The sequence below is a fragment of the Rhinolophus ferrumequinum genome, chromosome 5 (assembly GCF_004115265.2).
Source record: "Rhinolophus ferrumequinum isolate MPI-CBG mRhiFer1 chromosome 5, mRhiFer1_v1.p, whole genome shotgun sequence".
NCBI classification, from domain to species: Eukaryota; Metazoa; Chordata; class Mammalia; order Chiroptera; family Rhinolophidae; genus Rhinolophus; species Rhinolophus ferrumequinum.
In genome coordinates, this window is record NC_046288.1 from 61,025,007 (window position 1) to 61,052,959 (window position 27,953).

At 37.4% G+C, this 27,953-nt stretch overlaps 1 protein-coding gene across 4 annotated transcripts in view; it reads right to left on the bottom strand.

Annotated features, from left to right (window-relative positions):
* WDR19 (WD repeat domain 19) overlaps positions 1 to 27,553 on the bottom strand; it is a 66,806-nt gene extending 39,253 nt beyond the window's left edge. For 2 of the 4 annotated variants that reach the window (XM_033105733.1, XM_033105735.1), the window contains exons 1-15: positions 27,415 to 27,553; positions 24,738 to 24,829; positions 24,371 to 24,436; positions 22,390 to 22,515; positions 18,247 to 18,362; positions 14,511 to 14,626; positions 10,817 to 10,897; positions 9,540 to 9,652; positions 9,011 to 9,184; positions 4,797 to 4,867; positions 4,150 to 4,322; positions 3,948 to 4,062; positions 2,991 to 3,097; positions 2,157 to 2,279; positions 536 to 685 (exon numbers count right to left, since the gene is read on the bottom strand). In XM_033105733.1, coding sequence (XP_032961624.1) covers positions 536 to 685; positions 2,157 to 2,279; positions 2,991 to 3,097; positions 3,948 to 4,062; positions 4,150 to 4,322; positions 4,797 to 4,867; positions 9,011 to 9,184; positions 9,540 to 9,652; positions 10,817 to 10,897; positions 14,511 to 14,626; positions 18,247 to 18,362; positions 22,390 to 22,515; positions 24,371 to 24,436; positions 24,738 to 24,829; positions 27,415 to 27,420 — 1,629 coding nt within the window. In that variant the 5' untranslated portion in view covers positions 27,421 to 27,553. Of the gene's footprint in view, positions 1 to 535; positions 686 to 2,156; positions 2,280 to 2,990; positions 3,098 to 3,947; positions 4,063 to 4,149; positions 4,323 to 4,796; positions 4,868 to 9,010; positions 9,185 to 9,539; positions 9,653 to 10,816; positions 10,898 to 14,510; positions 14,627 to 18,246; positions 18,363 to 22,389; positions 22,516 to 24,370; positions 24,437 to 24,737; positions 24,830 to 27,414 lie in introns of those variants that run through there. The other 2 variants (XM_033105734.1, XM_033105737.1) reach the window with 2 other exon arrangements.
* Positions 27,554 to 27,953: the final 400 nt, after the last annotated feature.

The following is a 27,953-nucleotide window of genomic DNA, read 5'->3' on the forward strand; positions in this document are numbered from 1 at the left end:
TGATGTAAAAACACATCTCCTTTTCCTAAATCTATTTTCAAAAAAGTTAAAGGTGTGTAAAAATAAGAGTAACTGATTCTAAAAATGGTTCCCTCTGTATTGAATCATCTAATATAAAAATACCTGTTCTTTGTGTCTAGGACCTTTAAGGGAAAAAGAAACTCAACTGAGGGGGGCACAAAGGACAGGGTAGAGTCCCAGCCTACCTTATTACATATCTGGAGAGAAAAGTCAGGTACCTGAAGATATATTATAATACTGAACAGTCAATATGTTTAAAAGTGGTACAGGTAACTGTTTCTTCCCTAAAAAAGTCTCTCTGGGGCTAAAAAATTGCAGAATGGAAAAGTTTTCTTGATGTAACTAGTCATGAAATAGATCACAAACATGGTATCACAAATATGATAACAAAGTACTATAACCTTGACTCTGTTTACAACAAAATGATTTTATATATAAAATATATTTTACAATACTTTTGTTCATATGTTGCATTTTTTTAAAAACAAGCATTTAAAAACAGTTCTAGACTTACGGGACAGTAGACAAATCCATCACTTTTTTCATCAATGAAAACTAATCTGGTCCCATTTGGGTCAGGAAAAATCTTTTTCACACTGACAGGATGTCGATAATCATCAACGAACTGCCAATCTTCAACGTAGAAATACTGAATGACACCAGTCTACAAAATAACGTAGACAGAGAAATATAAAAGGTTGTCAAGAAAACACTGACTTTCAGCGTTACACATACCTCCTAATTTGAAGAGGAAAAAAAAGTCATATTTTTGATTAAGGAAGAGTCTAAGACTATTATATATGCCAGGTAGAGACCCAAGAAAATAAGTAAAATGAGAATGTACATGTGATTCAACAGTCTATTAATTCTAGCTTTCTTAGTGATATTAAAGCTTAATTGAGTTTCAGATTTTCCACTGGCAGGAAATACCCCTAAGTGTTTGAGCAACTTTCAAATCATTTTATTTTAAATATTTGTGCTGTTAATAGACACACTCTAAAATTAAGTTCAAAGTAAAAACCAAAAAACCACCTGATACAATTAATTGTATTTCTATTTATTAGCAATGAACAAGTAGACACCAAAATTTAAAAATACCACTTATAATCATTCAAAAAATAAATCTTGCTTGTTCAAGTCGCACCTCTGCTACAAACTTACTAACCTCTCAATCTTCAATGTCCTCATCTCTAAAACTTCCCTACTTATTTTACAGAGTTACTGAGATAAGTGAGATCAGGCTTTATAAACTGTTATGTGTCACACAAATGTATTGTATTTACTGTTATTTACCATGTCACTCACGTTTACCTGATACATGAGACCTACCCTCCTCGTGTATATTGGCACAAAGACTATTTAGGTCAAACTTCAATTTATAAAGTTTCTCTTATGGCAATAAGCATATTTTTTTAAATGCTCTTTTTAAAAAACAATTTAATGTGTGAAAATATAACCTTTGAAACAGTGAATAATTGTTTTCTAATGGGGAAAACAACATCTTTTCTACCAACCTTACTAAATTCTTTTAGAGACTGAACAAGGTAACAGATATGATATGCTTTGAAAAATCTTTGAAAACTTTTTATAAATATAAGATGCTATTACTGTAACTATGCTTTATGTTCATGTGGCTAATGTAATATATATAGAGGTATTGGTGGTTCACAAGACCGAAATACTGAAGTGGGATTCTCAGTATTCTGTTAATTTTAGTATTAAATTGCTGCTAAATGTAGGCACTGGAGATCTAAAGGTGAATGAGGTATCTTATGTTCATCATCAAATTAAATCATTAAAGCATCTAGATAAAGACAATGAGGCTTGCAGAGGTTAAATAGGAGCTAGCAAGTTAAATAACTAGTCTTTGAGCCCAGATTTTCTCGACTCCAAAGTGTGCTTTTTTTTGCTATGCCCTCAAAATTGCTTATAATCACAAAAGCACTCAATAACTGGCAAATCATGCCACCTATGTGCTCCACATAAGTGTATATTTGTATGTTTATATTATAATTATACATATATTTATGTAATGTGTATTTATATTGTATGTTTATGTATACATCATAAATATATATTACCAAGTACAAATTAGAACTTGCCCTCTATTCTGTATTAAAAAAGACAATACGTACATCTGTACCATAGATGAGGAAATCACCAGTTAAGGCATGACATAAAATACGGCACTTATCATCCACTGCTGGGAAAAGTCGAGTTTCACGTTCTTCTTGAGCATCCAAGATTTTACTTTCTATCTAAAACATAAAGAAGAGTGGCTCATAGATTTATCTGAGTCAACCTGGTCTGCAACATCGAGGAGAGGGTCTTCCAGTTAAGCTCAACTGAACATTCAGACTGACCATACTGCAGACCAGCTTACTCGGACAAATATCAGGCAGGAACCAGTTTGCTGGCAGAGCAGCATTAGACAACACTCTTCCATGGGAATAGACTCTAGTTATCTAACAGCTCATCTCTTTGGTTTCCCAGAAGCAGAGTCAGGAAATACATGTGGGAGATGTCCTGGTATAGAAACCCCATATTCTTGGAGCCAATACTTCTTGAGCAACTAGAGAGCACAGTTTCAAGGACCCCACAAGCGACATGCCCAAATGTAGGAGTCAATGCATTCCAGGAGCCCAGACGTATGGTGTTCCCAGCGGTTTTTCTATATAGTTCATTTATAGTTTCTAGATGCTGTTTACCAATAGGGTCATTTTTACCGTAAGCACTGGTGCAAGTAGCACAGTTGGTAAACTGCCAGGATTCTTGGGACAGAGCCAGAAAGTTAACTGAACATCTCATGCAGAAGCGTAAAGGGTTTCGTTAATCCTTTATCCACACCTGGCTTTCTAGCTAGTTACACATGGTTACTTCCTGGGCAAAGTTCTTGATACTGAGACATTAGGATGTTCATCGACATCACGTAATGGAGCAGGCCTCCAGGGCATGAAAATCATCCTTACCAAATGTAATTGCACTTTGCCTTCAAAAAGTGCAGCAGCATAGTCAGAATGAAGGCAAACACTGGCTACTGTCCCCAGATACTCCACATCTTTCAACTTTGTAACACCTGTAGCAATTTTAAAAAAAAAACACATGAAAACATAAATAAAATTATGTAAAGATTTGAAAATAATTTTAAATGTGCCCTTTGCAAGGAAATATTGAACCTAAAATTTTTATTTTATCCATTCTAAAGAAAATCTTAGTTGCCATATAAATGTCTTCAGGAATTCCATACTGGTTCACATGAAACAAATAGAAAATAAAACCACATACAAAACAACCAAAAAGTAAACCTTAGTGAAAATAAGCTTAATGATGTGTTCTATCTGAGGATAATTCTCAGCCTTGCTCTGTTCCTGAGGGATATCTGACCTTGAGTGGGGGAAAGAGGAGAAGAAAAAGGGGAAGAAAAAGCAAGGCTCCCTTCAGATGCTGTTGGTCATTATTCAAACAGTAAACGTGGGGGAGGGAAGCAGCTTTTATTAAGTACCTACCAGACCAAGGAATGCCTAAGAAAGTCATTACGCAAAGACAGATCCCATGTTTTATTTACTTTTCCACATGACCCCTTACAAGTAGAAGAATCCTCATTTTCCAGATAAATAACCCAAGGTTCACAGGGATAAAGAATTTGTCTAGAGTCATCTAGCTAAAAGAGGCAGACGGGACATGTGAATCCAAGGCCAGACTCTGCCCTCTATACAATGCTGTCTTTATTACAAAGGTAAAGAATAAAACCTTTCCAAAAATTATGCAAATTTTTAGAGGATTCGATTCACAAAATCTTTTAAACTAAGAAGGAGATGTCAAAGGAAAAAGAATGAAAGACTTGTTCTTTAAAGAAACTTTCAGTGCTTCCCAAATAAGAACAGAAATTATATGCTAGATAAGAAAACAACTGGATTTAGACTTGCCATTCTCTCCAAGGACATAAAACCAAGCTCGATTATTCATTCCCACAGCCAGATGATAAATTCCTACCGCTACAAAGTTGGGTTCCACATCAACAGAAACTATGATCGGTAGCTGCTATAACACAGAAAAGTAACAGTAGTCAATCAAATGCTAAAACGGTTTTGATTTTACTAGTAAATAAAAATAACACCATTTTCATACCCCTTCCACAGGGTTGGCGACCGTGACCTCAAGGAGGGAGGTGAGATATGCAATCCTTGTGCTGCAGGCATCCCCCAGTACAGGAAGCTTGGTCAGGAAAACATGGAGTGAGCCCCTCTGGGTAGACAGTGCCAGCAACTGGCCATCATCTGTCCAGGACAAGGTGCCCAATCCTGAAAGAATTGACAAAATAAAGGATTATTCAAAAACAAATATCCTGTGGCAGGCAAACAAGCAAATATTTTCACTTAAGCTATCAGAGGCATAAAAATCTTCAAATGTTTTCTTTAATAGTTTAAGTCGTCTTTATTTGAACCAGGAAATTCATCATGGATTGGCATATGAACAAGAGCACTGATCTCCATTTAATATTGGTTCAAAGGGAAAGTACATAAGAATTTAGATTTTACAATTGAAATTGGGATAAAATTCACTATAAATCTTTGGATCAAAGTGAATTTATACCCTTCTGGTCAAGGAGTATGACTCAACATAATTACTAGAATAAGGAGGCTATTTTAGAGAACACTAGTGCAGGGTGTTCATTTTATTCCTCCTATAATGAATGCAAATCATACAATAACAAACACATTATTCTCTGTTATTGAAAATGATAAAATGTTAATCTGCTTCAAAAAAATCAATACCTTTATTTTCATCATCCAGGTTGATTATAGCATACATGTCTTTTAATTCTGCTAAGTCATGGATTTTAATGCTGAAAAATAAAAAATTATATTAAATGAGCTGTAAGTAAAATTATTTTTGTTCACAAACAATAAGCGATACATATTTAATTTTTATAGTCTATTCATAATCAGACATTATAATTTCTGCTTTCAGCAGCCACATGTTACAGATCTCAAAAGAAAAAAGAAGTCTATTATATTTATCTATTTACCATTTCTGTTGCTCTACCTTCATTCTTGATGTCCCACCATTTCTTTCTGTCATCTGTTTTCTATCTAAAGAACTTCCTTCCATAATTCTTTTAGAGCAGGTCTGCTAGCAATAAATTCTCTTCATTTTCCTTCGTCTGAAAATGTTTTTATTTCCCCTTCATTACAGATGGATATTTTCACTGGTATAGAATTTCAGTTGACAGTTCTTTTGGTACTTTTAAGAATGTTGTGACACTTTCTTCTGGCCTCTGTGGTTTATGGTGAGAAATCTACTGTCATTCAAAAAGTTGTTCTCTGGCCACTTTCAAGATTTTTTCTTTGTCTTTAGTTTTTAGCAGTTTGTTTACGATGTATCTGTAACTAGATTTCTTTGGATTTATCCTTTTGGAGATTTGCTGAGCTTGTACAATATATATAGGCTTATGCCTTTTGCCAAACATGAAAAGTTTCCAGCCATTCATTATTTCTGATACTTTTATGAAACAAATGTTAAGACTTTTGGTATTGTTTCACAGGTCCCCAAGGCCGCTGTTCATTTTTTTCCGCAGTCTGTTTTTTCTCTGTTCAGATTAGATATTTCTATTGATCTATCTTCAAGTTCACTGACTCTTTACTGTGATTTCCACTGTTAAGTACTGCATTAAATTTTTCAGTTCTTAAATTTCCATTTAGTTCTTCTCTCTGTAAGCCCTATTTCTTTTCTGAAACCGCTTCCATGTGTTTTGAGAATGAGAGCCCTTACCTCTGAAAGTATTTTTATAATAGCTGCTATCTTTATCATCTGGGCATTGGCGTCTTTCAATTGCCTTTTCCAAAGCAAGTTGGTATTTTCCTCATTCTTTTGTATGTCAAGTAATTTGGGGTTATATTCTGGACGTTTTGAATATACATTAGGAGAGTCTGTGTCTTGTTTAAATCCCATGGAGGTTATTTATTTATTTTGTAAGCAGGTAATCAACCCAGTTGGGTTCAGGCCACAAGTTTCACCCAGCCTTCTGTCGGTTATGGTTTCAATGTCAGTTCCACTTTCCAAGCCTGTGCAGTGGTATTTGGATATATTCCTGTATGGCCCACTCAGTGGGCAGTGTAGGACCTGTGCTATTATCTATTCCTTAGTTCAGTTCTCAAAGTCTTTGGTATGTGTTTACAATGAGATACACATACGCCACTCAAAAGTGAACCTGGGAGTTCATAAATATCTTTATAGGGCTAGTTTCCAGAGCTTCTTCCTCTCTGGGATGTCCTTGGTATTTTTCCAGTTTCCTAAAGCTCCCCTTTTTGGTCCTCCAGCTGAAAAGCTGCGGCTCTGGTTACTGTGCTCTGCCTTGTACTTTCCACAACTACACCCACAGCTGCAGCGAAGCAGGGGAGGACAGAGAAAAATCAGCAGGTGTGCCCTGTCTTCTTGGCATCGCAGCTTCTCCAACAGGAGAGGAAGGTTATCTGCATTGTAGGTGCCTGGGGGTCCTTGCTGCCATTGCTGTCCCTGCCATGGTGAGAATGCTTGGTAGCTGGGACATGAGACAAAAGAAAGAACATCGGGGGGATTTCCCCACCTCTAAGTGTTGGGAGTTCTCTCCTGCAACTTGAGCCTGAACTAGAGGGCTCCCCTCAGAGCACCTCTGTCCATGCTCTGGTGCCAACTTCCAGATGTTGGGCTGCCGTAAGTCCTGAGACTGGAAGATAAATGGGAGACTCACCACTGTTTCAGTCATATTTCAAATTCTGGTTTCCTTTGTCAATCTGCTACAATTCACTTTTCAGAGTCCTGAAATAGATGTTCCATGCATTCTGTCCAAGTTTTACAGCTGTACTCAGTGAGAGAGACAGAGTGCTTACTCCGTGTTACCCAGGACTGCCTATTTTAAGATTTTCAAGCATATTCAATTTTAGTATTTCAGGTTTTACCCTGGGTGTTAAAAGCAGAAGTCGTCTTAGAAATTTTCAGCTGAATCACAAATGTCTATTCTTGCCCTGTCCAGGAGGCACCATCAGCTCTCCTCCAACCAGGAGTTCTAGGAATGGGCTCCAGGTAGGAACACCTCAGGCTGAGAATGTCCCGGGTAAAATACCTTTTCAGAATGCTGAAACCTTCAGGATGCCCACCCACCATTGCAGGAAGGCTTACAGCAGTGACTCCAGACCCACCTCACGGCGCTTTGCGTCCACACAGCAGGCTCCGCCACAGTTCAGCACGGAGAGTGCAGGGATGGCTCCAGTGTGACCTGACCAGGGCAAAGGCCACCAAGTACCTTGAATGAACATAGAGATGCCTGTGGAGGTCCTGGGGACTTGACGTTGGTCATCCCTCATGCCGGCATTCTATGAGTCGTGCCAGCATCTGTCCCTAGTGGCCTCATCCCACCTGATCTGAGGGAAGGCAGGAGCCAGCGCTGTGGGACAAGAGGCAGTGAGGGCCACTGATCAGGCGGGGCTCTGTGTCCTCTCCCTACAGGCAGGGATGATCAGTAACTTTGGCCTCTGGTTGCTCTAGCACTGGGGTCCACTGCATTCCTGGGGAGGCTGTGGGCAACAGGGTGTCACCTAGGCTCTATTTCTAGTGACCACTCATGTCCATATCCAATTTGGGCACGAAGATCGTTCGTTACCTCTGCAAGTGAGCTAGAGTCCAAGACACACTGCAGAGTAGATGAGACGGGGGCCGAGCCCTGTGGCCTCAGCACCAGGGGAAGACCATGGCACTGGGGACATTTGGACATTTGCTCTGGAGCAGGACAGAGAGGTCATGGTGAAGGAAAGGTTCTCAGTGAGCTGGGATGAAGGGGTCAAGAGGGTGTCTCTGAGGCCCAGGGAAGCAGTGTTGGGACGAGAAAAGGAATGGGCTGGGGTCAGGGTGGGAACAGCCACGCAAAGGACGGGGCAGCCTGTGGGTCCACTGCCACAGGATAGGAGCCTCCGGGCGGCAGCCTGTGCCTTTGAGAACCTGTGTGTGCTGAGCTTGGAGTTCGCTGTCTCCTGGGTTCTTCCTCACAAATTGCAGCTGCCTGTTCAGGGAACCGCCGGCTGGTCTTCTTCTTGACCAGAGTCACCCCAGGATCCAGGCTTGGCTACAGGGGTGGGGCTGTCACCAGCAGATCCCACACACATGGGTTTCTGAGGACTGAAGTTGCCATCCATGGGGCACACACGCAGGGGTCCTCACCCCCAGTGCACACTTCAGCCTCAGTACTGGGAGCGCCCAGTATCGGCTACACGCAGCCCTCCACAGGAGCCCATCACACCACACGTGCCCTGTATCATCCATATGACTCGTGTCGCTGCAGCCTTACCCACGTGTCATTCTGGTTTTGTTTCTAGTGTCCATGTCTCTTCGTTTTAGTATGATTTTTCCTGATGAGCTTGAGCACTCGGTATACTGGCATTCCTCTTGGTGGAAACTGTCCTTGCCCACGTACCTGGTGGCTCAGGGTGGCCTTTAGGCCGTAAACGCTGTCACACACAACTGGTGGTCTTGGGCCTGTGGTGATGCAGAGATTCCCTAGTCTAGTGTTTCCCACTGTTATTTTTATCATCCAGAAATTTAACTTTCTAACTAGTCAAATTTGTTGTACTTTTACTTTATAATCTCTTCGCTACTTCAGCCCTTACTAAGCAAGTGTGCTCGATATCTGGTATGAATGCTGTTTGCTTTCTCCTGGTTTCCTGTGGCTTGCTGTCCATGTGTTTCCCTAATCCAGACGCTGCCACGCGGGTTCCCACGTTACTCTGCAGCTGCCTCCTGCACTGATCACAGTGTTCCTGTCCTACTGATACCTGTTTTCTGCTATAATAAACGTCTGTCCTGACCCGCTCAAAAAATAAATTTTTTTTCCAACTGCAAACATGTTCTAAGAGTATAAGAAAGTATAGCTGATAGATTTATATCAGCTATCAAAGTCTTGCTGAATCTCTTGAATATTCCTAGATAAGCTTTCCTAGGAATTTGTGAGTGTACTTACCAGTTATCACCACATGTAGCAGCTTTGTTAAGGGTCTGTGATACTGCAATACTGGTTAGACTATCTTTATGGTCATGAGCCTGAAATATCTCTTGACCAATCTCTCGAATATAAGTGGAAATGACCACAAAAATTCCACTTGTAAAGCCAATCATGATATAGCCATCACCATACCTACAGCAACAAAGACAATAATAGAGTAAAAGGTAAATTAACAATCAATGGCAATGCAGTACATGAGCAAGTACTTTAAAACTCAGAAATTAGAGAATATAATTTATCAAGGGCCTATATGCCAGATAATATGCTAGGTAGTTTCACATACTAAATCAAAGTCTGTAATCCAGAATATGTTATATACAGGAGTATTATTTTTAACCTTTTAAATGGCGATTTAAAAGGTTAAAAATAATTGCAAAAACCGCAATTACTTTTGCACCAATCTAATAAAAATCTACAACCATTTTTAAATATAATTAGTAAGGAAAAACACATGGGTATCTTTCTGTAATGAGCTTTTTGTACATACCAACTATAGCAGACAATATTGCCATAGCACTGCTGAAATTCCAGATCAACTGGGTTATCTGGTTCATTCAAGTTAAAAAGAAACAACGTTTTCTTGCCAACCACCACACTTATCTGCCAGAAAAGATTACGAGATTGTGAATTGAATTACTCAGGACTTCATATAAAGACCAATAAGCAAATTCAAAATGCTGAACCTAATTTATAAAACAAGTCAAATTTAGATATGTTAAATGTTATAATTTGTAAGAGAACAATGTGACTAAAACATACATTTTACTAATATACAGTCTGGGATGAATCCTTGGCTTTATATATATCCCATATACCCCTTGAAGTATCCTAAAATAGCTAGGTGGAATAACTTTTTTAAATTCTCTATACTTCTCATTAGAGTATTTTGCAATACGCGATTGTAAGTCTGACATAGTTCCATTGAAATTGAATGCATATTCAGAGTATAGAGTCTTCCATCCCAAGAAGTCATTCTGATTTGGGGCCATCTGGGATGACAACTCCACACCTGGGTAGATATTCCAACCTGGCTTTTTATATCGTCACACTTTCAATCACCTGCAGGTCATTGGTCAAGGTGGTTACGATAGCATTCCTCTATTACTCACACAAGCCAATACCTAACTATAATTCTCAGAGGAGGATGTACTTGTGTTGAGGAGAGAAAAGAGTGTATTACTTATTTGGGCTCATTAAGAGTGATGAATATATATAAAAAGAGAAACACTGACATATTTCCTTGATTCTAAGGTACTATCAATTATAAGTAATTATCAATTTAATAATTGCTTTTTAAGAAAGAGAAACATTATTTCATTTAAATATATGAAATAATTTAAATATATGTATATTGATTATAAAAATTGTCTGGATTTCAGAATGTCAAAATGTGGCAGGGAAAATGCATCTAAAGTATTAAAAAAAATAAAAACTACAATTTACAGAGCTCTGGTCACAACTGATAGAGCAAAAATAAAAGATATAGTAATCAATACTTCCTTAGGTACCCCACCTCTTTTTGCTACCCCAAGAATGAGAAGAGCAACATCAACTCTAACAGGAAGATGTCCTCATTTGCTGTGACACCAGGTAGCCAGCAGCAGAAAAACCACTTCTAGGCCTGACTGGGGCCTTCATTGATTGAATAAGTAACAGACCATAATTTATTTATCGCTATCGATTCTGAGCCATCCTAGAAAAGGAGAGTATATTCTACAAAATTATCAAAATAATTTGGACATGGATTTGATCTAGAATTCTTACTGTGCTTTGAGTAGCAGAAGTTCGCTCATCGGTCTTTATCATGGAAAACTGCATGTTGCTAGGCTCAGATCTCACTGATGTCTGCAGGGATAAAAACATTGTCATTATGAATAAACGCAACACTCAAATTCACTCTAAATGTTAATAAAACAGGTACCTTGCTTTCATTTCTGTTATATGTTGGACTAATAATAATCTGAAATTCCCACTGCTACAATCCTCTAGAATTCCTGCATGATACAGAACACATATCTCATTAAAGATATAGATAAGCTTGAAAGAACGTAAGGAAAATTTCCAAAGACCATAAGCAGAGATCAAACTGAAAACCACAGTGTGTGTAAACAGTGATGCTGCAGCTATCCAGAGCAACTGGTAAAAGATGACAATAAGGAAGCTCGTTTAACTTGGGCTGAGCTTTGGGTCAGAAAAAAGCTGAAAAAGTTCTTTTCGAATCAAAGACTTTCCTTCCTATCCTCCTTATGGTCTGAGGTTCAGATTTATACTTTGAGTGGTCTAGAAAATCCTTGCCGTATTTGACAAAAACAAATCCAAAGTTTCTTCCAATGTTGCAAAAATATGTCCACAGATAAGCCCTGCTTATCACAAATCAAAATGTGAGTTCACAAATCAAAATGAGAAAAATCACAAAGAAACCATATATCAAAGCAAAAGTTAGCAGATCTAAAAATAATAGAATTATCAGAGAGGAATAATAAAATACTTTGAAAATGACTAAAGACATAAAAGACTGATAAGTACAAGAAAACACTTTAAAATAAGAAATCCAGACAGATTTTTAAAAGTACAAAGTACTTTCTAGAAACAAAATATTTTTAAAAATCTCAATGGAATAGACAGAAGACAAGACTAATTTGAAGAATAAGTGAACTGATTTGATAAAATTATTCAGAAGGTTACAAAGAATGACAAAAAGAAACTAAGAAGAGAAATTAAGAGCTATGAGTAGGTCCAACATATGTCTAACAGATGCTCCAAATGGACAGAATAGAAAGGGAAAAAGGTAATATTCAAAAAGATAATAACTAAGAATTTTCAGGAGTTGATGCAAGAATCTTCAGATTCAGGAAGCAATCTTCAGATTGTCCTCAGCAGGATAAATAAAAATAAATCCACACAAGTAACACTGAAATGATCTGCAGAATAGTCAAAAGTTAAAGCCATTCAGAGACAACACTAAAAAAAGCAATACTTTTAATGTATGTTTTGCTTACCACATGATAACTTAAGTAGTATGTCTAATTCTGGAAGCATACTTCTTAGCAATCAGAAATGAGAAATAGTTATCTTGCATGTAAATAATGGCTGAATGAATGGTAGTGGCTTCCTGGGATGGTATGTGGAAAAATATTGTAGGGCCATGTATTGATTCAATGGAGGAAAAAGAAAATGCCAGTGTCTACTGATGATGTCTAATATGGATACCAGGGTGGGGAGATAAGGCATTTGTACTATATATCTACCATTCTAATTCTAAAAGGCACCAAAATAGAATGATCAAAATTATAAATAAGGTTTCCAGAAAATCATTTTTACACTAATGCCACTTAATCTTCCTTATGAACTCTTTTAGTCATGCTATGATTCTGCTGAATATGGTTGAGTTACTTACTTTGGCCTAACTTTCAAAACTTTCCAGATACAGGAACCAACTTTCCTCTTCCACCTTATTTTCTATAAATTCTCAATCAAAGCTCATACCTTCAGCAAAGCCAATCTCAAACAAGCCATAAACCAGCAGTAATAAGTTCTTCCTCGTATCTTTGTTCATGCTGTTTTCCTTGGGTTGAAAGACACAGACTGCTAAATGTTTTACAGTAACCACTAAAACAAGGGCACATGGTCACCTAGGTAGACTGAATTTACAGCTTCCCTGGCAGCAGTTAAGTGTGACCACTACGTTTTCGTTATATGGCATGAATGGAAATAATAAATGCATTTTCCACATCAGATCCTTTACAAATTTCTTGCACGCCACTTCTCTTTCTCCCTTACTAGGCTGAAATGCAGATGTGGTGCTAGTATGCTAGCTTTAACCATGTAGATGAGGGGAAAATACCATAGAAAATGGCATAGGAATAAGATGGAAGGACCCTGGAACTCTGCATAACCCTGTGAATCAGAGACACATAGATGACCTGCCTACCTCTCTCTGTTACATGAGAAAGAAAAAGACGGAAAAACCACCCAAACTACCATATTATCAGAGCTCTTGTAATTTAGGGTCTCTCTGTTACAACAGTGTACCCTATACCCTGACTGATTCAGATCGCCTACTCTTTTTTAAAGATTCACAATACAGCTTTCATTGATCTCCTCCATTTCACAACTGCTGTAGGATTTGTAAGTTATACCACAAAATTTGGCAATCAATCATAAAAGACCACGTGTGTTTTATCATGATTAGTTTTGTCCTCTCAAGAGTAGGGGCCTTCAGTCAGCAGCCCAAGATGGTCACAATGATCCTCACCTGCTGGTTTCCATGCCTTGGTTTAATCCTTGCCCCCTTGAGTGTGGGGCTGGATCTAGTGATTCACTTCTAGAGAACAGAATATGGCAAAATGATTTTGAAATCAGGTTATTTATAAAGAGATTGTGGCATAGGCTTAAATGCCTGCTTGGATGGTTTCTCTAGCAGCTATGTTGTGAGGCCCTCTATGGAGAGATCCATGTAGCAAGAACACGAGGCAGGTTTCTAGTCAACAAATAGCCAGAGAGGAACCGAGGCCCTGAGCCTAACAATGTATAAAGAACTGAACTCTGTCAACAACTACATGAGAGCTTGGAAACAGATTTCCCCCAGTCAAGCCTTCAGATGAAACTGCAGCCTTGACAGATATGATTGCAAGCCTCGTGAGAAAGCTTGACGCAGAAGCACCCAGCTTAGCTGCATCTGCATTCCTTATCCACAAAAACTGTGAAACAATCAATGTTTACTGCTTTAAATGGCTACGTTTTGAGGGAATTTGTTACACAGTGATAACTAATACAGAGCCATACTTCATATTTCTTCTAAAGTGCATAGCACAGGCTCATGTACCTAGCAGATACTCAAAGAATTTGTTCGTCAGTATTGCTCTAGCAATACTAAATCATAAGCCAAGTGGTCTCAAGTGAAATTTTCCCTTTGGTGAGAGTACTATGTTGCTACTGGTAATACAAATTCCCTGAGGAGCCACTAAAGAGCTAATCAATAGGGTTATTTGAACAGTAGTAAAATCTAATTCTAAAATTAAATTTAATTAGGGTTAGTTTGGAATTCAACAAATCAGTTAAAGGTATGGGATGTAGAATTAGGCAGACATGATTCTGAGTCTAGTTATTAACATTTATATCATAAATATAAATATACTATCTATACAACATTTGTATCATATATATATATAAATACATATAAAATATCCAAATATACTATCTGACTATAACCACAGCACTGATAATCCATGCTAATAGTACACAATGGGAAATGTCCAAAGGAGGATATTTGGATAAAGCATTCATGCTAAAGAAAAATGTCCTAATACATAAAAAGTTTTTGATGTTTAGAATGTGGAGATATTCTATACATATATATCACGTAGAGATTTAAAAAACTGATAGATTAGTCTGAGAGACAACTTTATTTTAGGTAAAATTTTGAATACATCAGACCAACGTGATGTTACTGTATTACCTGTCTTATTGTGTCACCTTCCTGATTACTAACAGTAATCATTTTATCTTCACCACCTAAAGCAAGCAGATTTTCTGCATTCCAACATCCACATGTGATTCTCTTAGTATGCTTTCCTGAAAAAGAGATGATTTTTGTACAGACACATGGATTTCTCAAAAAATAATTTTAAACATCTGTGCTGTCAATCTGAAAGTTTAGGTGTACACCATGGAAATTAAACAGACAAGGAATTTAAAATCTCATCAGTTAGTGTCTAAGCAATCTTATTTAAAACAGTTTACCAACTTGTAAATCAAGATAATAGGATAAGAGGGCAACACTATTTTCCAACTTTTTATGTGAATATGAGCATAGACCCTAACTTGAAAAGATCTTCCACTCCTCAACAAGTTCATTTACCACATCAACAAACCTGTAATGATATCTTAAGTAAATCCCAAAGCACTTAATTTATCATTTCGATATTCAGTCTCATTTTGTGGTGGACTCTACAATCACAGTTTAGACTATTCATGTGTAACTAAAAGACGCATACTGATTTGTGGTAACACTGAGGTGCAAATATGAATGCTCCTTAGCGAGACTTGTGTTATGAACTGAGTCACTTAGCTAGAGAGTGCTGTTAGATAACCACTAATATCAGGACGCTTTTTTATTGAGCAATCTAGCCATTGCAAAAAAAAAAAAAATCACACTTTGGGGGGTGGAAATCGCATGATTGATACTGTGGGCATTTGTTGAAGGTCCTGGGATAGATAAATACTCAAGAGCTCCAAGGTTAATATACAGATTCTGGAGGCAGACTGCCTATATCTGAATAAGTGGCTCCATCACTTACAGCAAAATCCTAAGTTATTTAACTTTGTTATTCCTTAGTCACATCATCCATAAATTGGGGATAATGGTGAGAGCTGTCTCACAGAGCTGAGGACCTAACGATTAAAGCACTTAGAAGAGTGTCAGGCACGTAGGAAGTACTACAGAAGTGACAGCTACTTGAGCTGCTACTGAGAGCAGAGACCACATTCATTTTATTCTTTACACTCCTTCTAGAGCCTAATACAGCACCTATATGCAGAAAGCAGGTTCTAAATACTCGTTGAGTGAGTAGATCCTGAGATAGGAGTGTGCCTGGTGTGTTAGAGGCTCAGCAAGGATGACAGCATGGCGAGTAGAGGAATGGAGGACAGACGAGTATGAGATGAAGTCAGAGTTTGCAGAAACCAGGACGTGCAGGGCTTGGCTGGCCATTGTGAGGACTTTGGCTTTGACGACGGGTGAGATGGAGAGCCACTGCAGAGTTCTGAGCAGAAGGCTCATTCTGGCCAATAGGCTGAGAATATTCCATAGTGGGGCAAGAGTTGAAGCAGAGAGGCCAGTTAAGAGATTGCAGAAAATCAGATGAAAGATGTTTTACCCCACAGCTGCAGCAGTACAGGTGGTGAGAACAGGTTTGATTCTAGAGATATCTGAAGGTAGATCATATAAGATTTTCTGGCAGATTAGTTATGCAGGGTATGAGGAAGAGAAAAGTCAAGGACGATGCTAAGGTTTGGCCTGAAGATCTAAAAGGATGGAATGTCATTAATGATGAGAGGGAAAGCTGTGGTCAAAAGAGGCTGGGAGACAATAAATTTGAAGTGTTTACTAGACACCTCATCAAATATGCTGAGTAAGTGGTTGGATATATGAGTCGAGTCTGGAAGAGATACATATGGTAGTTGTCAGGATACAGACAGTATTTCAAATCAGGACACCAAAGCAGTAAAGTGCAGGGAACAGTCAGAGAAAAGACTGGAATATAGATTTTGCAGATCATAACGTCAGGGACCTGGGTGGCACACTGGAACTGGATATCCGAAGAGATGAGCGTTAGAAATAGAAACGGGAGTACATGAAGAGAGGAGAGAAGATGCCAAAGACACACTGCTTTCTATGCCCAAGAGAGTGAGAAGAAACTCTTCTTCCTCCTTCTTCCTATATACCTTAAGGCCCTTTTGCTTCCAGTGCTCAGAATTCAGATTAGCCTTAACATCAATAATAATAAACACATTTTGTGCCTATTTACAGTATTCTGGGTCCTTTACTGACTCATTTAATTAACTCATAGTTCATATACTATGGTAACTGAAATATGAGCTATATTATTAGGAGACTGGTAACATGTAATTAAACTGTAGTAAAAGAAATTCATGTGTATCAGAACCACGCAAAGTGAGAGCTGCCTGTATCTAGTCTACTTCAAGGAAATAAATCAGTGCAAGACAAAATATGGTAACAGATATTTAGTTACTGTAGAACACTTACAGATCATGCTACCATGTAGTTGCTATCTGAAATGGAATGGCTTCTTTTAGGAAAGTAAGTTGTTTAAAAGGAAAAAAGCAGAGCCACAAATCACATGCAACTATATAAATATGTAGCTGGAAGAGGCAGCTGTATATTTAGCTAAATGAGCTAAGGTATATAATTAACCTGAATCTTTTCAGATCCACTTTACACAGTTAATAAATAAGACACAATCAACATTCACACTAAATACAATAATCACATATAAAAATCACGTACATAGGACAAATACCTGACATAAAATAATCATACTTTGACAAATTATAAGTGTCAAAATTTCTGGGGCCTATCAGTTAACTTATTTTCTTATACCTCAAGTGTCAAAATTTCTGGGCCCTATCAGTTAACTAGTAGGACATACTTGCAGATGAAGTAGGATATAGAAAATGCCTAACTGAAGTCAAAGAGACAAATATATTCATATGGTGAAAGCTGATTTTTGTAACTTAAAAAATGTTTAGTTTAATTTTCAAATGGTCAATGACATTACTGTTTAGTTGACTCCCTTGCAATATCAGGAAGTCAAAATATTAAGGTTTTATATATATATATATATATATATTTATATATACACACATATATATACACACATATATATGCATATGTATATACACATATTTCATATATATATATATATATATACACAAAATAATATATGAAAATAATTTGAAATGATTAAGTGTCCTTAATTGAAAGGTACTTTCCCAAGTATGCCTTCATTAGCAGTAAATTATACTTTTTCCGGCTATCTGGATGTAAGTAAACCCACCAATTTCACCATTCACCAGCATGATGTTACAATAATTGAAAAGAATCAATACTATTTCTTCTTGTGTATTCAGAAGGTAGATAGATGCTAAGTGACCAGAGGTTGAGATAATCAAAGAGACTGAATCAAGGTCAAGTAAGGAACAAACGCTCTCTAGTCGTATACTCTGAGGAAAATATAACTCACAGTCCACACCCAGATAAATTGGTGTTTGAAGAGAATAAGGGGTCAGAATTAGGAATCTGGATATACTCTGTCCAAGCAGTCACCAAATGTTTTAGCCCATGTACTAATGTGTTGATGCTCATATAAGCTATTCTATATCCAGAGGGAAAATCTGGGTGAGAAAGGGATAAATGGAAGCCATGTTGTTAATGTACTGGTGACCAAAAGCACAGGCTGACCTTGACTGTAGAGCAACCTACTGTATGTAGCCTGGGAAATTCTTAGTAGGGAGTGAAGAAGGATATTCTAGTTTAGCCAGATGTGAGGCATGACCAGGGGAATCTTAATACTACAAAATTTCCCTTACAGTATCAGGAAGTCAGGGGCAGTAAAATTTACATTTATGTAAAGCATCTCAAATAATTAGCAGGGTTTCCATCTATAACCTACCAAGGACAGGAATCTTTCGAGATGTCTGACGATTATAAATAAGCAAATTTCCTTTAACAGTTCCAACAGCCAGGAAACTTCCAATTTTTGACCAAAGAAGGAAAGACATTTGATCCCTGTAACAGTAAGATATAAATTACTAAACAATTCACAATCACAACTTCTAAACACTTCTTTTAGAAAGTACTTCACAAATAATTTTAACACCTACTTAGAAGCTGAAGTACAAAATTACAACGTAATGCTTGAGGACAAAGACTAAGTGCTAAACAAATAATGGAGATACTATAAGATGATCTTACAGTCAGTTAGGCTGCAATACAAATGTATAATGAATATAGACTTCAGTTCAGTCATGATGGAACCTCAATTTCATGAGATGACTTATGATGAAATATAGTTATTGTCTACTAATGATAGCCATAACTCTAAATGTGGCAAAAATCTTAATGGATGATGACACCTGTGCTTTAAAAAAAAAAGTAGGGCCCAATAACATGATATATTATATCGGAAAAATCACTGGGAATCCATGAAGAACATACCTTTTCCAACTCTGTCACTATTACGAGTAGCTCAAAAGGAGGTCAAAAACGTGTTTGCCTACCACCAGTTCTCATGTGCATCCTAGGACTCACAGAATACAACTCCCTACTGAAGGAAATCAGGACTCCTTGGTGAGTAGCTCATTCCATATGTTGAGGAAAGAAATCACAATGGGTCTAGAAAAGTGATTCTGAAAATGCAATCCCAGGACCTGGGAACTTGTTTTGGAATGCCAGTTCTCAGATCCCACCCCAGTCCTACGGAATGAGAAACTCCTGCGGTGGCGCCCGGCTATTTGATTTAATAAGCTCTCCAGCTTATTAAACCTGATGCAGCTAAACTTGGAGAACCACTGACAGACTGTTCTCAGAAAGCAACACTGCTTTCAAGAATGTTGAGGGCACTAATGTAAGGACAAAAGCATAAGCTTAGAGGGGTTTTCTCTGGCTAAACCAGGAGAATTTGAGCATTAAAAATTATGTATTTAATTGAAACAAGTTGAGTTTGTGAAAGGCCACAAAACCATGATGATACTTGGAAGACAATAATTCACTTCAAGCATATGAGCAGTGGTAATAAGTGAATGTAATAAAATGTTTAGTTAAAACATTAATTTTTATAAGAAGTATTATATACCAGGATGTTACGTTTCTTCTATTACGTGTTTATTTTATAAAAGATGCATTTTTCTCTATTTGTTTAAGTCGGGGTGGCAGTTGGGAGAATGTGCCTCTCGGATCTCCAGCTATGGAAAGTGTAACTGACCAAGGCCCCAGCAGCAAGCATTGGACTCCATCGTCTCTGGGTCCTGGGGCCACGCCTTCCCACGAGCTGTGCCCAGGCAATGACTGAGCAGGGCAGGAATATCACTGAGGCCCGTTCCTGCGACACACAGGACTCCTTTGATAGGTAACTATGGCTTAAAATCTCTTGACAGCCTAGTTGAACTTTCTTAGAATGGGCTGCAGTCTAAGATGTTTCTACCCAACCTTTTTTCCTTCCTTCTCTCCTTCCCAAGGCTCAGACATGCATTATGGCCTGATGGTTCCTCTAGCCTCTTCTTCACCCTCTGTGTTCCCTCACAGGCATTTGCTATAATAAATCTCATACATTTAATCCTGTTTTGGAGTCTGCTTCTCAGAAAACAGGAATAAAAAGAATTGTGAGTGATTAAATAGTACCAGAAAAGAGGAACTACATGACAAGAACAAGGTCTGATCAGCAACGGTGCTGACGTATAACAAGAGTAGTTTACCATTAGTTCATCCAATAGTTTACTAACAGTCACACAACAACCAACTAGAGAGAGGATTAAATAGTATATTCCAAGAAGACCAATTTATCAAATGTCCTCAAAAGAGCTAACTGAACAGACTCCATCTCTCTTCTCTTAGGAATAAGGCCTCTAGGAGGCCCTACAAATTAGAAGATACTAAGGCATACATAAGTTTCCAATAATGCTACCAGAGCAGGCCAATAAATAATAATAACATGTATTTCTGACCAAGCAAAACTTAAAGACTACATTATTCTAGGGAAATGCACCTGGCTACCAAAAAAAAAATAATGTAACCTATGTGACAGGCACGAGCTTTAGAAAGAAAGTCTTGCTGATATGACAACTGAAGAGCAATCAGACAGAAGAGGATGAGCAGGATGACTGGTGCTCGGGTCTGAATGGCCTTGGAGAAGCACCTGTGTCCCATGATCCAACCAAAAATCAACTGCTGGCTGAACCAGATGCTATAGAGAGTTTTCTGTGGAAAGACTGCTGTATCCCAGATGCATAACTGCTGTAAGCCTAGGTAGGGTCAAGGTAAGTACTACCATAATCTTAAGAAGATATAAAAATGCACCTAATAAAAATGAAGAAATAAATTTAACCTGTTGTATTAACACAATAATTTAAGATAGTTAAGTGGCATTATAGTAAGGTTTGTAATAATTGCATTTGAATATGTTTAATGTATTATTTAATGCATTTGAAGTGCTGAAAAGAATCAATTCCAATTAAATTTGTAAATGGAATTTAAGTGGTTTAAAAGAAATTTAAGTTTGCAAAATAAATTTAAGAAAAAACGATATTAAAATTTTAGCTATCTTAGTATAATAGACTGACAATTAAGTAAAAAGCAAGTAGTGAGTATACCTTTGTATATACGGAAGTCACTTAGACATTAAATATTAATATTAATAGTAAAACACTGTTAATTTTACCTTAATGAGAATTACTAGAGCATCTACCATTATTCACTCAGTTCTTAACTTCAATGCCTGGCCATGACATACAATTAAAATAAACAATTCTGATATGATGTGAGGAAATGGATCTATGGGAAGACAGAGGAAGCAGATATATACCAGTTGGAAACACCTGGGATTGATCAATTATGCATTTTTCTCTGGGTGAGGATGTAGCCTTGAATTTGGTTCAAGCCAGTATTTGATATTTATAAACATTCTCTTGAATGGAAGCACACAGAGTGTGTAAAATCTTTTTGAAAAGTGATATATACCCAAAGAGTAAAAGGAAGGCAAGAAATGAAGGCTCTTAGACCCAGCAAGACTTGACTCTGGGCAGACAGTATCATCTGTGGCTACACGCCTCGGGCATCACTTCAGCACTTCAACAGGGAAACTGCTAAGGTTACATCTGGTCCTGTTCTGCATAGCCATCTTGCTTCCTCTGGGTCCAGTTATATACCTTGATCAATAAACTGGGAACTTACAGTTTAATCTTTAGGAATGTGTATGATCTCTTCCTGCCCACCTGGTGGCCGCATGAGGCCATGACGCAGATAATATCATATCCATTTCATACAGATGAAAAACTTCAGGTTTTGAGAGAGGTTAAGAAACTTGTCAAAGGTCAAAATTGCAAAGTTTTAGTTGTAGATACTGACAAGTTTTTCTTTTCCATAGGGGAAATTGGTTTCTATTTTAGTACAGATCTGTAATTTATTCTGTCTGCCCAGGACTTTTTCCACTTGAGAAGTGCCCAACGTTACCCCACTCTTCACTTAGTGGGATTACCAATCCCAGGGCCCCACCTATTCAACTAAGAGACCTTTTGAAGAACTGAGTGGATACAAGTGATGTGAAGGGGGCGTGCTCTTTTCTCTGGCATAACTTGCTGTAAAGAATAATATAAGCCAATAGCTGCCAGTAGTCGTGAAGAGAGTCTGACTTAGAATGGAGTCAATAAAGAGAAAGGAAGAGCTGGGAGATGGAGAAAAGACAGAGGCTTGATTGCATCATTGGAACCACATATCCCGCCATGCCTGCAGCCAATTCCATCTCCAGATTTTCCCAAATATGTTTTGCCTCATCTTTGGACTTTTTAGTCTGCTTTATCAAAAATAACTTTTTAAGAAGCTATTTATATTTTACAATTGTAACAATTATATTCTAATTAATGGGCAAAATCAACAGAATTATATGTAACAAAAAAAGTGAACTTTTTCTTTTTTAAGAAAATAATTCATCAATGCATCTTTATAATGAAAGTAGTAATTACTATTAGCATCAAACCTACAAATAATCATATTTCTAAGTGAATCTTCTAAGTAAAGATTTAAAAATAAAAGTTATCCTTACCTCATGCCACTGTCTAACTGGCTGGTTTTATTTGTGTTGGCATCCCATAGATAAATGCAACTAGATTTCTCAGCAATCACTGCTAGGATGTCTCCATCTTTATCCCAATCCATAGCAACACAGTTACTTTTTTAAAAAGAGCAAAACATCATTATACATATTTTGTAAGTAAAGGAAAGAAACTTAAATACTCACTAATTTGTGATTTTTGTCTATAACAAGATCATTCAAGCTATTTTGAATAGACCATAAACTTTTTAAAGTAAGAAATACACCTCACTATTCACTGCTTGGATAATATTGACCTACAATTTTTGTTATTGTTAAGGGAATGGAAGAAAATTAAATTCTTTTTTAAATATAATTTTCATAGACTATATTAAATATAGTTATACCTAATAAGTTAGCAGATTTTCTTGGATCCTCTAAGGAACCTGGCCTTTTGGTAAAACACACTCATTGAGCATCACTACAAATGAATCCCATCTGGAATCAAGAGGTTAATACAATCAAGTTTTAAAAGGTTATTTTAGATTTACAGAGAGAAAAAGAAGGTAGTGATAAGAAATGAAGTTATATTTAGATAAATTGTGTATAAAACAGATCAAGGCTGGGTATGTGTAGGATGGCAAACAATGGAAAAACTCAATTCTGAAGTGGTAAGAAATGTTGCTTTCATTTTGTATCTTAATGGAATAAGTAGAGTGATTTGATTAAGATGACAAAATAGTTGCACATAGGAAATGCTCTGTTTAACATGTTTTTTACTGTCCAAAATTATTCCAAAATGTTTATTATAATTTAAAAACTTCCTTGAGGATTAACCTTTCTTCTCTAATGCTATTTTTCATTTTGAGACTCTTTGTTCTTGCATAGATTTACATTTAAGATGGCTGGGAATTACTTCAGTTATTTTATTCTTCAAACTGTTGAAATCTGTTTAGGGATCTTAATTTTCTGTAATGTTCTCAGAGTTCTGGGGGATATGAAAGAGGGAAGCTTTCAAATTGTTGATAAAAATTACACCAATTAAGGACAATATACAATGGTTAAAGAATTCAGAAGTAAAAAATAAATAAATAAATAAATAAGTCCATTGTATAACCAAAATAGATGTCATACAGCTCGTGTAAGAAACACTCATACAATTTACTAAAAAAAAAGTTTACTCAGTGCCTTCTTGCTTTATTTTAGACGTATAATTTAGACATAATTATAACTACCTCAACCTGTTTCCTAGAATATAGAAAACAGAGGCAACAATTAAGAGAGCAACGGAAAATGCCAAAATGGTGGCACAAGGTGGGTGCGGGCAGAGCAAGAGGTAGGAAAGGCTATTAGAGACAGAGAGAAGTAAAACCTGATTTGCAGAGAGGGTAGCAATAGACTATAGAAAATAGGCATGAATTTTAAAAGCATGGTAGCATAAGACCATAATTTAGGTGAGAGCCTCTACACATCTTAACAACCATAGACTATCAGTAAAAATAACTATTACAGTACAGGTAATGGTGACACTGAATCATTAGAAATTCTTAAGTTATGTTTAGTGTAATCTAGAATGATTTCCTGAATATAGATAAAGTCTTTGTCCTTTATGAATTTGAACTATGTGGAAGTAACTATTTTCCAATTTATTAGAGTGGAGATATTACAGTGACACAGATTTATCTTTTCTGCCTGTACACATCTAAGGTGTATTTATAATTAAATTAGAATTCTTTCATATGAACTCATTTATAATCTTGCCTTTAAGCTTCCCTGTGAATGAATGGCTGTTCATATAAACTCTAACTCATATGCTATCTATGTATTTCATTAACTACTTACGGTATTTAAAAAAAAAAACCTTTGCCAATGGAGAAAAAGAGGAGATACAGGTTATACATGTTATAAAATTCTATTTGATTTTGGTTCTAAGACAATAGTTTATCTTTTAGGCAACAAAGTTAGAAAGTTTTTGATCTACTGCTATACTTACCCAGATAAGTTAATTTCACTTCTTTTTTGACCATGGCGATCAAAGATTTTTACAGTATGATCAGCTCTAAAAGTAAAACACAAAAATATGATTTATATATTTTAAATTTATCTACGTATATAAAAAATTTAGCTGCCATACAAGTGCTTTCAGTGTTGTCTCATCCTAGTTTCATAATTTGTATCTAAAAAGCTATTACCAGGGAAAAGCTTCTATAAACTCTGGTGCTAATGAAGATAAATATATTACTTTTCCCACCATACCACCATCTCACAACTTCTACCTGAATAGATGGTGTAGTTATGTGCCGGGCATACAACCATTTGGAGTGAGGATAATTTATTTAAAACATTCACTGGTTTCTTACCCTGTTATTGCAAGGTAATTTCCTGATGTTTTTTGCCAGGTAAATTGGATAGGTGCTCCAAGCCAAGTCTTTTCCAGCAGGGAGAAAACACGCTAAAAAATATTTGAAAACATACAATTAAGGGTTGGTCAGAAACGATGTCAAAATATGATCATGGAAACAGTAGGACTCAGGATGGTGAAGGCTTATGTTAGGGTTTATCCAAAAGAAGTCAACAATATAACAAACAAAACCATTAATGAATCAATCAATCAATACAACAAACAAACAAATCACAATCTGGTTGGTAGAATACGGACCTCAATATATTGGGGAAAGCTCATTATAAAACCTTCTTGCTTTTGAAAGTTTTTGAATATTAATTTTATAAAAATGTATAATTTTCAGGGCGGCCGGATAGCTCAGTTTGTTAGAGCGGGAGCTCTGAACAAGAAGTTGCCAATTCAATTTCCGCAGGGGATGGCTGCACCCCCTGCAACTAAAGACTGAAAATGGGGACTGGACTTGGAGCTGAGCTGCGCCCTCCACAGCTAGATTGAAGGAAAACGATTTGGAGCTGATGGGTCCTGGAGAAAAACTCTGTTCCCCAATATTCCCCAATAAATTTTTTTTTTAAAAAGTGCTCTTTTAAAAAAAAAGTATAATTTTCATGTTTTATAAATGTTAAAGAGTAAAATAATTTAAACTTGAATTTAGCTAATTATCAGTGGCATGGATTTTTGGAGACTAACTTTAACAAAATTGCCATTTAAAAAATCTTAACCATGATATAAATACAAAATGTATACACTTCCTTCAAAATTATTTTCTTCATTTACCCAATCGTTATATTTACTTCATGATTAAGTGTTTAATTTGGCTATTGGGCGGACAATGTATCAATCGAAAAATCATTATTTTCACTTCAACAATCTAGAACTGTGGTTATGGAAGCCACAAACCACAGGTAGACTTGAAATTTTATTGCAGACTTGAAATGTGGGTAGACCAAATTTAAATGTGCTTTAAACACAAAATTCACATCGAATTTCAAAGAATATGAAAGAGCGAAAGCAAAATACCTCTGGTAATTTTTTATACTGATTACATGTTGAAATGATAATATTTTGGATTTACTGGGTAAAATATATTATTAAAATGAATTTTACCTGTTTCTTTAAAAATATATTAATGTTGCTACTAAAAAATTTTAATTACATTAGCTCACATATTTATATCAAACAGTGCTGATCTAGAACATCGAGGAACATAGAGCTTGAATGAAAAAAATTTAGATTTTAATATTAGGTTAAGTTACAGATTAAACAGTGATGCCCACATCTAGGCATACTAAGTTTACATACTACACATGGCTTAATAGTCTGAGTGGCAATTATTCCCATGCTCAAAATTAACCATCAATCAATAGGCATTTTGTAAATTAAAGAGATGAAATCCACCTCTATTGAAAACAGAGCTGTGCTATAATCACAGGTGCATCCAATTTCCTGGAGCATGAAGCCGCCCTTAAAGAAAAAAAAGAGTATAAAAGCATCTTACTTTTACAATTTTGTGACCACACTGCCCTGGAACCCCTTCATGCAAGCAAGGGATCCTTAAACTTGAATTTCATTAGCTTAGTGGTAGACTTTCCCTAGCTGTTATCTTACACATTATTTTCCTTCAAAGGAGCTATATATAGTACAGTGGAAAGTACAGTGCAAATGGTGCTAGCTTCACAACCATAAAACCAAGGTTTAAATTTTGCTTTTTATTTATTAGCTGTAGGACTTAAAGCAAGTCGTTTAAATTGCCTCAGCACAGAATTCTCAACTGTAAACCAGGAATAATATCTCCTCACTTATGATAACTTCAAAAATTGTGAAGAGCTTCAGAAATGTGAGTTATGATTCTGTCAGCTCCAATTTCCACACTAATAGCCACAAGGAAGCATTAGGACGTAGAAAATAATTTTTAAATTGAGCTTTCCATTTCTTTGCAAGATCGGGGCAGGGAGGTATTGCTGTGGTAAAGCGGGCAGGTGAAGGGAGCTTTAGCCAGTGGCCCGGGAGTGGGGTTCATGAGAAGCCCAAACCTAGAAACACTGCGTACAGATGACACTCTTGACCGTCTAAACTTGCGTGTGCAGATTTTTCCGTGAATAATACACATTCGCCACCAGGAGATCTGAAAATAGGATCAATCACAAGCAATACAATTACAGATTATTCTTTCAGAGTCTTTTCACTCTTTTTAGGGCGCTGAGCAGTTGCGCGGCTTGCCAGGGGTTTCGCTGTAAGAAATGAGGCAGCTCCTGGCACCCGAATAAGTCCATTTCACCGCGACCCTGCCAACGCTGTCACTGGACCGGTTCCTTCTGCCGGGGGAAATTCGGGGTCTCTTCAGATCCAGTCGGCTCGTTTCCGACCGTGGCGGAGTTCCCTCTTCTCACATTGTTTCAACTCCGGTCGCGATTCCAGAAATAAGAGGCCTTCCTCTCCGCTTTCTCTATTTTCTTTCCTTTCCCCTCGCTCCTTCAACTTCGTCCCCATTTCCTCCTCCCTGGTCACTCCGCTTCCTTCAGCACTAAGAATGAGGGAGGGGGCCATTTGTCCCAATCGTCAAGGGGATGCTCCGCCGGCTGGGAAGGGCTAGTGGTCCCGCCTTCCCGCCCTCGGGGGCTTCGTAAATTACTTACCTTCATCTCAAAGGCTCCGCGGGCCTCGCAATCTAGCGAGAGCGCAGGCGTACATGTTCTCCTCCAAAACGGCTAACGCGTTCTCGTCACCCAGGAGACCACGCTAGCAATGACCAATCAGCGAGCACCAGCTGAAGGGAGTTGCCTCAAAAGGTGCTCCAGGGCGGAAGGCGGGCACGGTGATCACGTGACGCCAGCGAAGCAAGGCCTAAAGACGCCAGCTTTGCGAGTCCTTGCTGCGCCTCGGTTTCCTGTCGGGCTCTGATTGGATAAGACCTGGAGACTTCGCCCGCGTAAGGCGGGCTCTGTGAAAGGCGCCTGCGTATATTTCGGCTCATGGCTAGTAAAAAGCCCAGGGTGACTAGAAAAGAAAGGTGCTGAATGTTGGCACAAAGCGGGAATTGGCTCATAGGGTAAATACTTTTAGTACATGCAAAGAGGGCTTGGGATGAGTATCATCTTTTTTTTCCTCCAGGTTTCTGGGTTAGAAACAATGAGATGTGAGAGGCAGTCTATTCCAAGGTCTTAATAGGCCCACT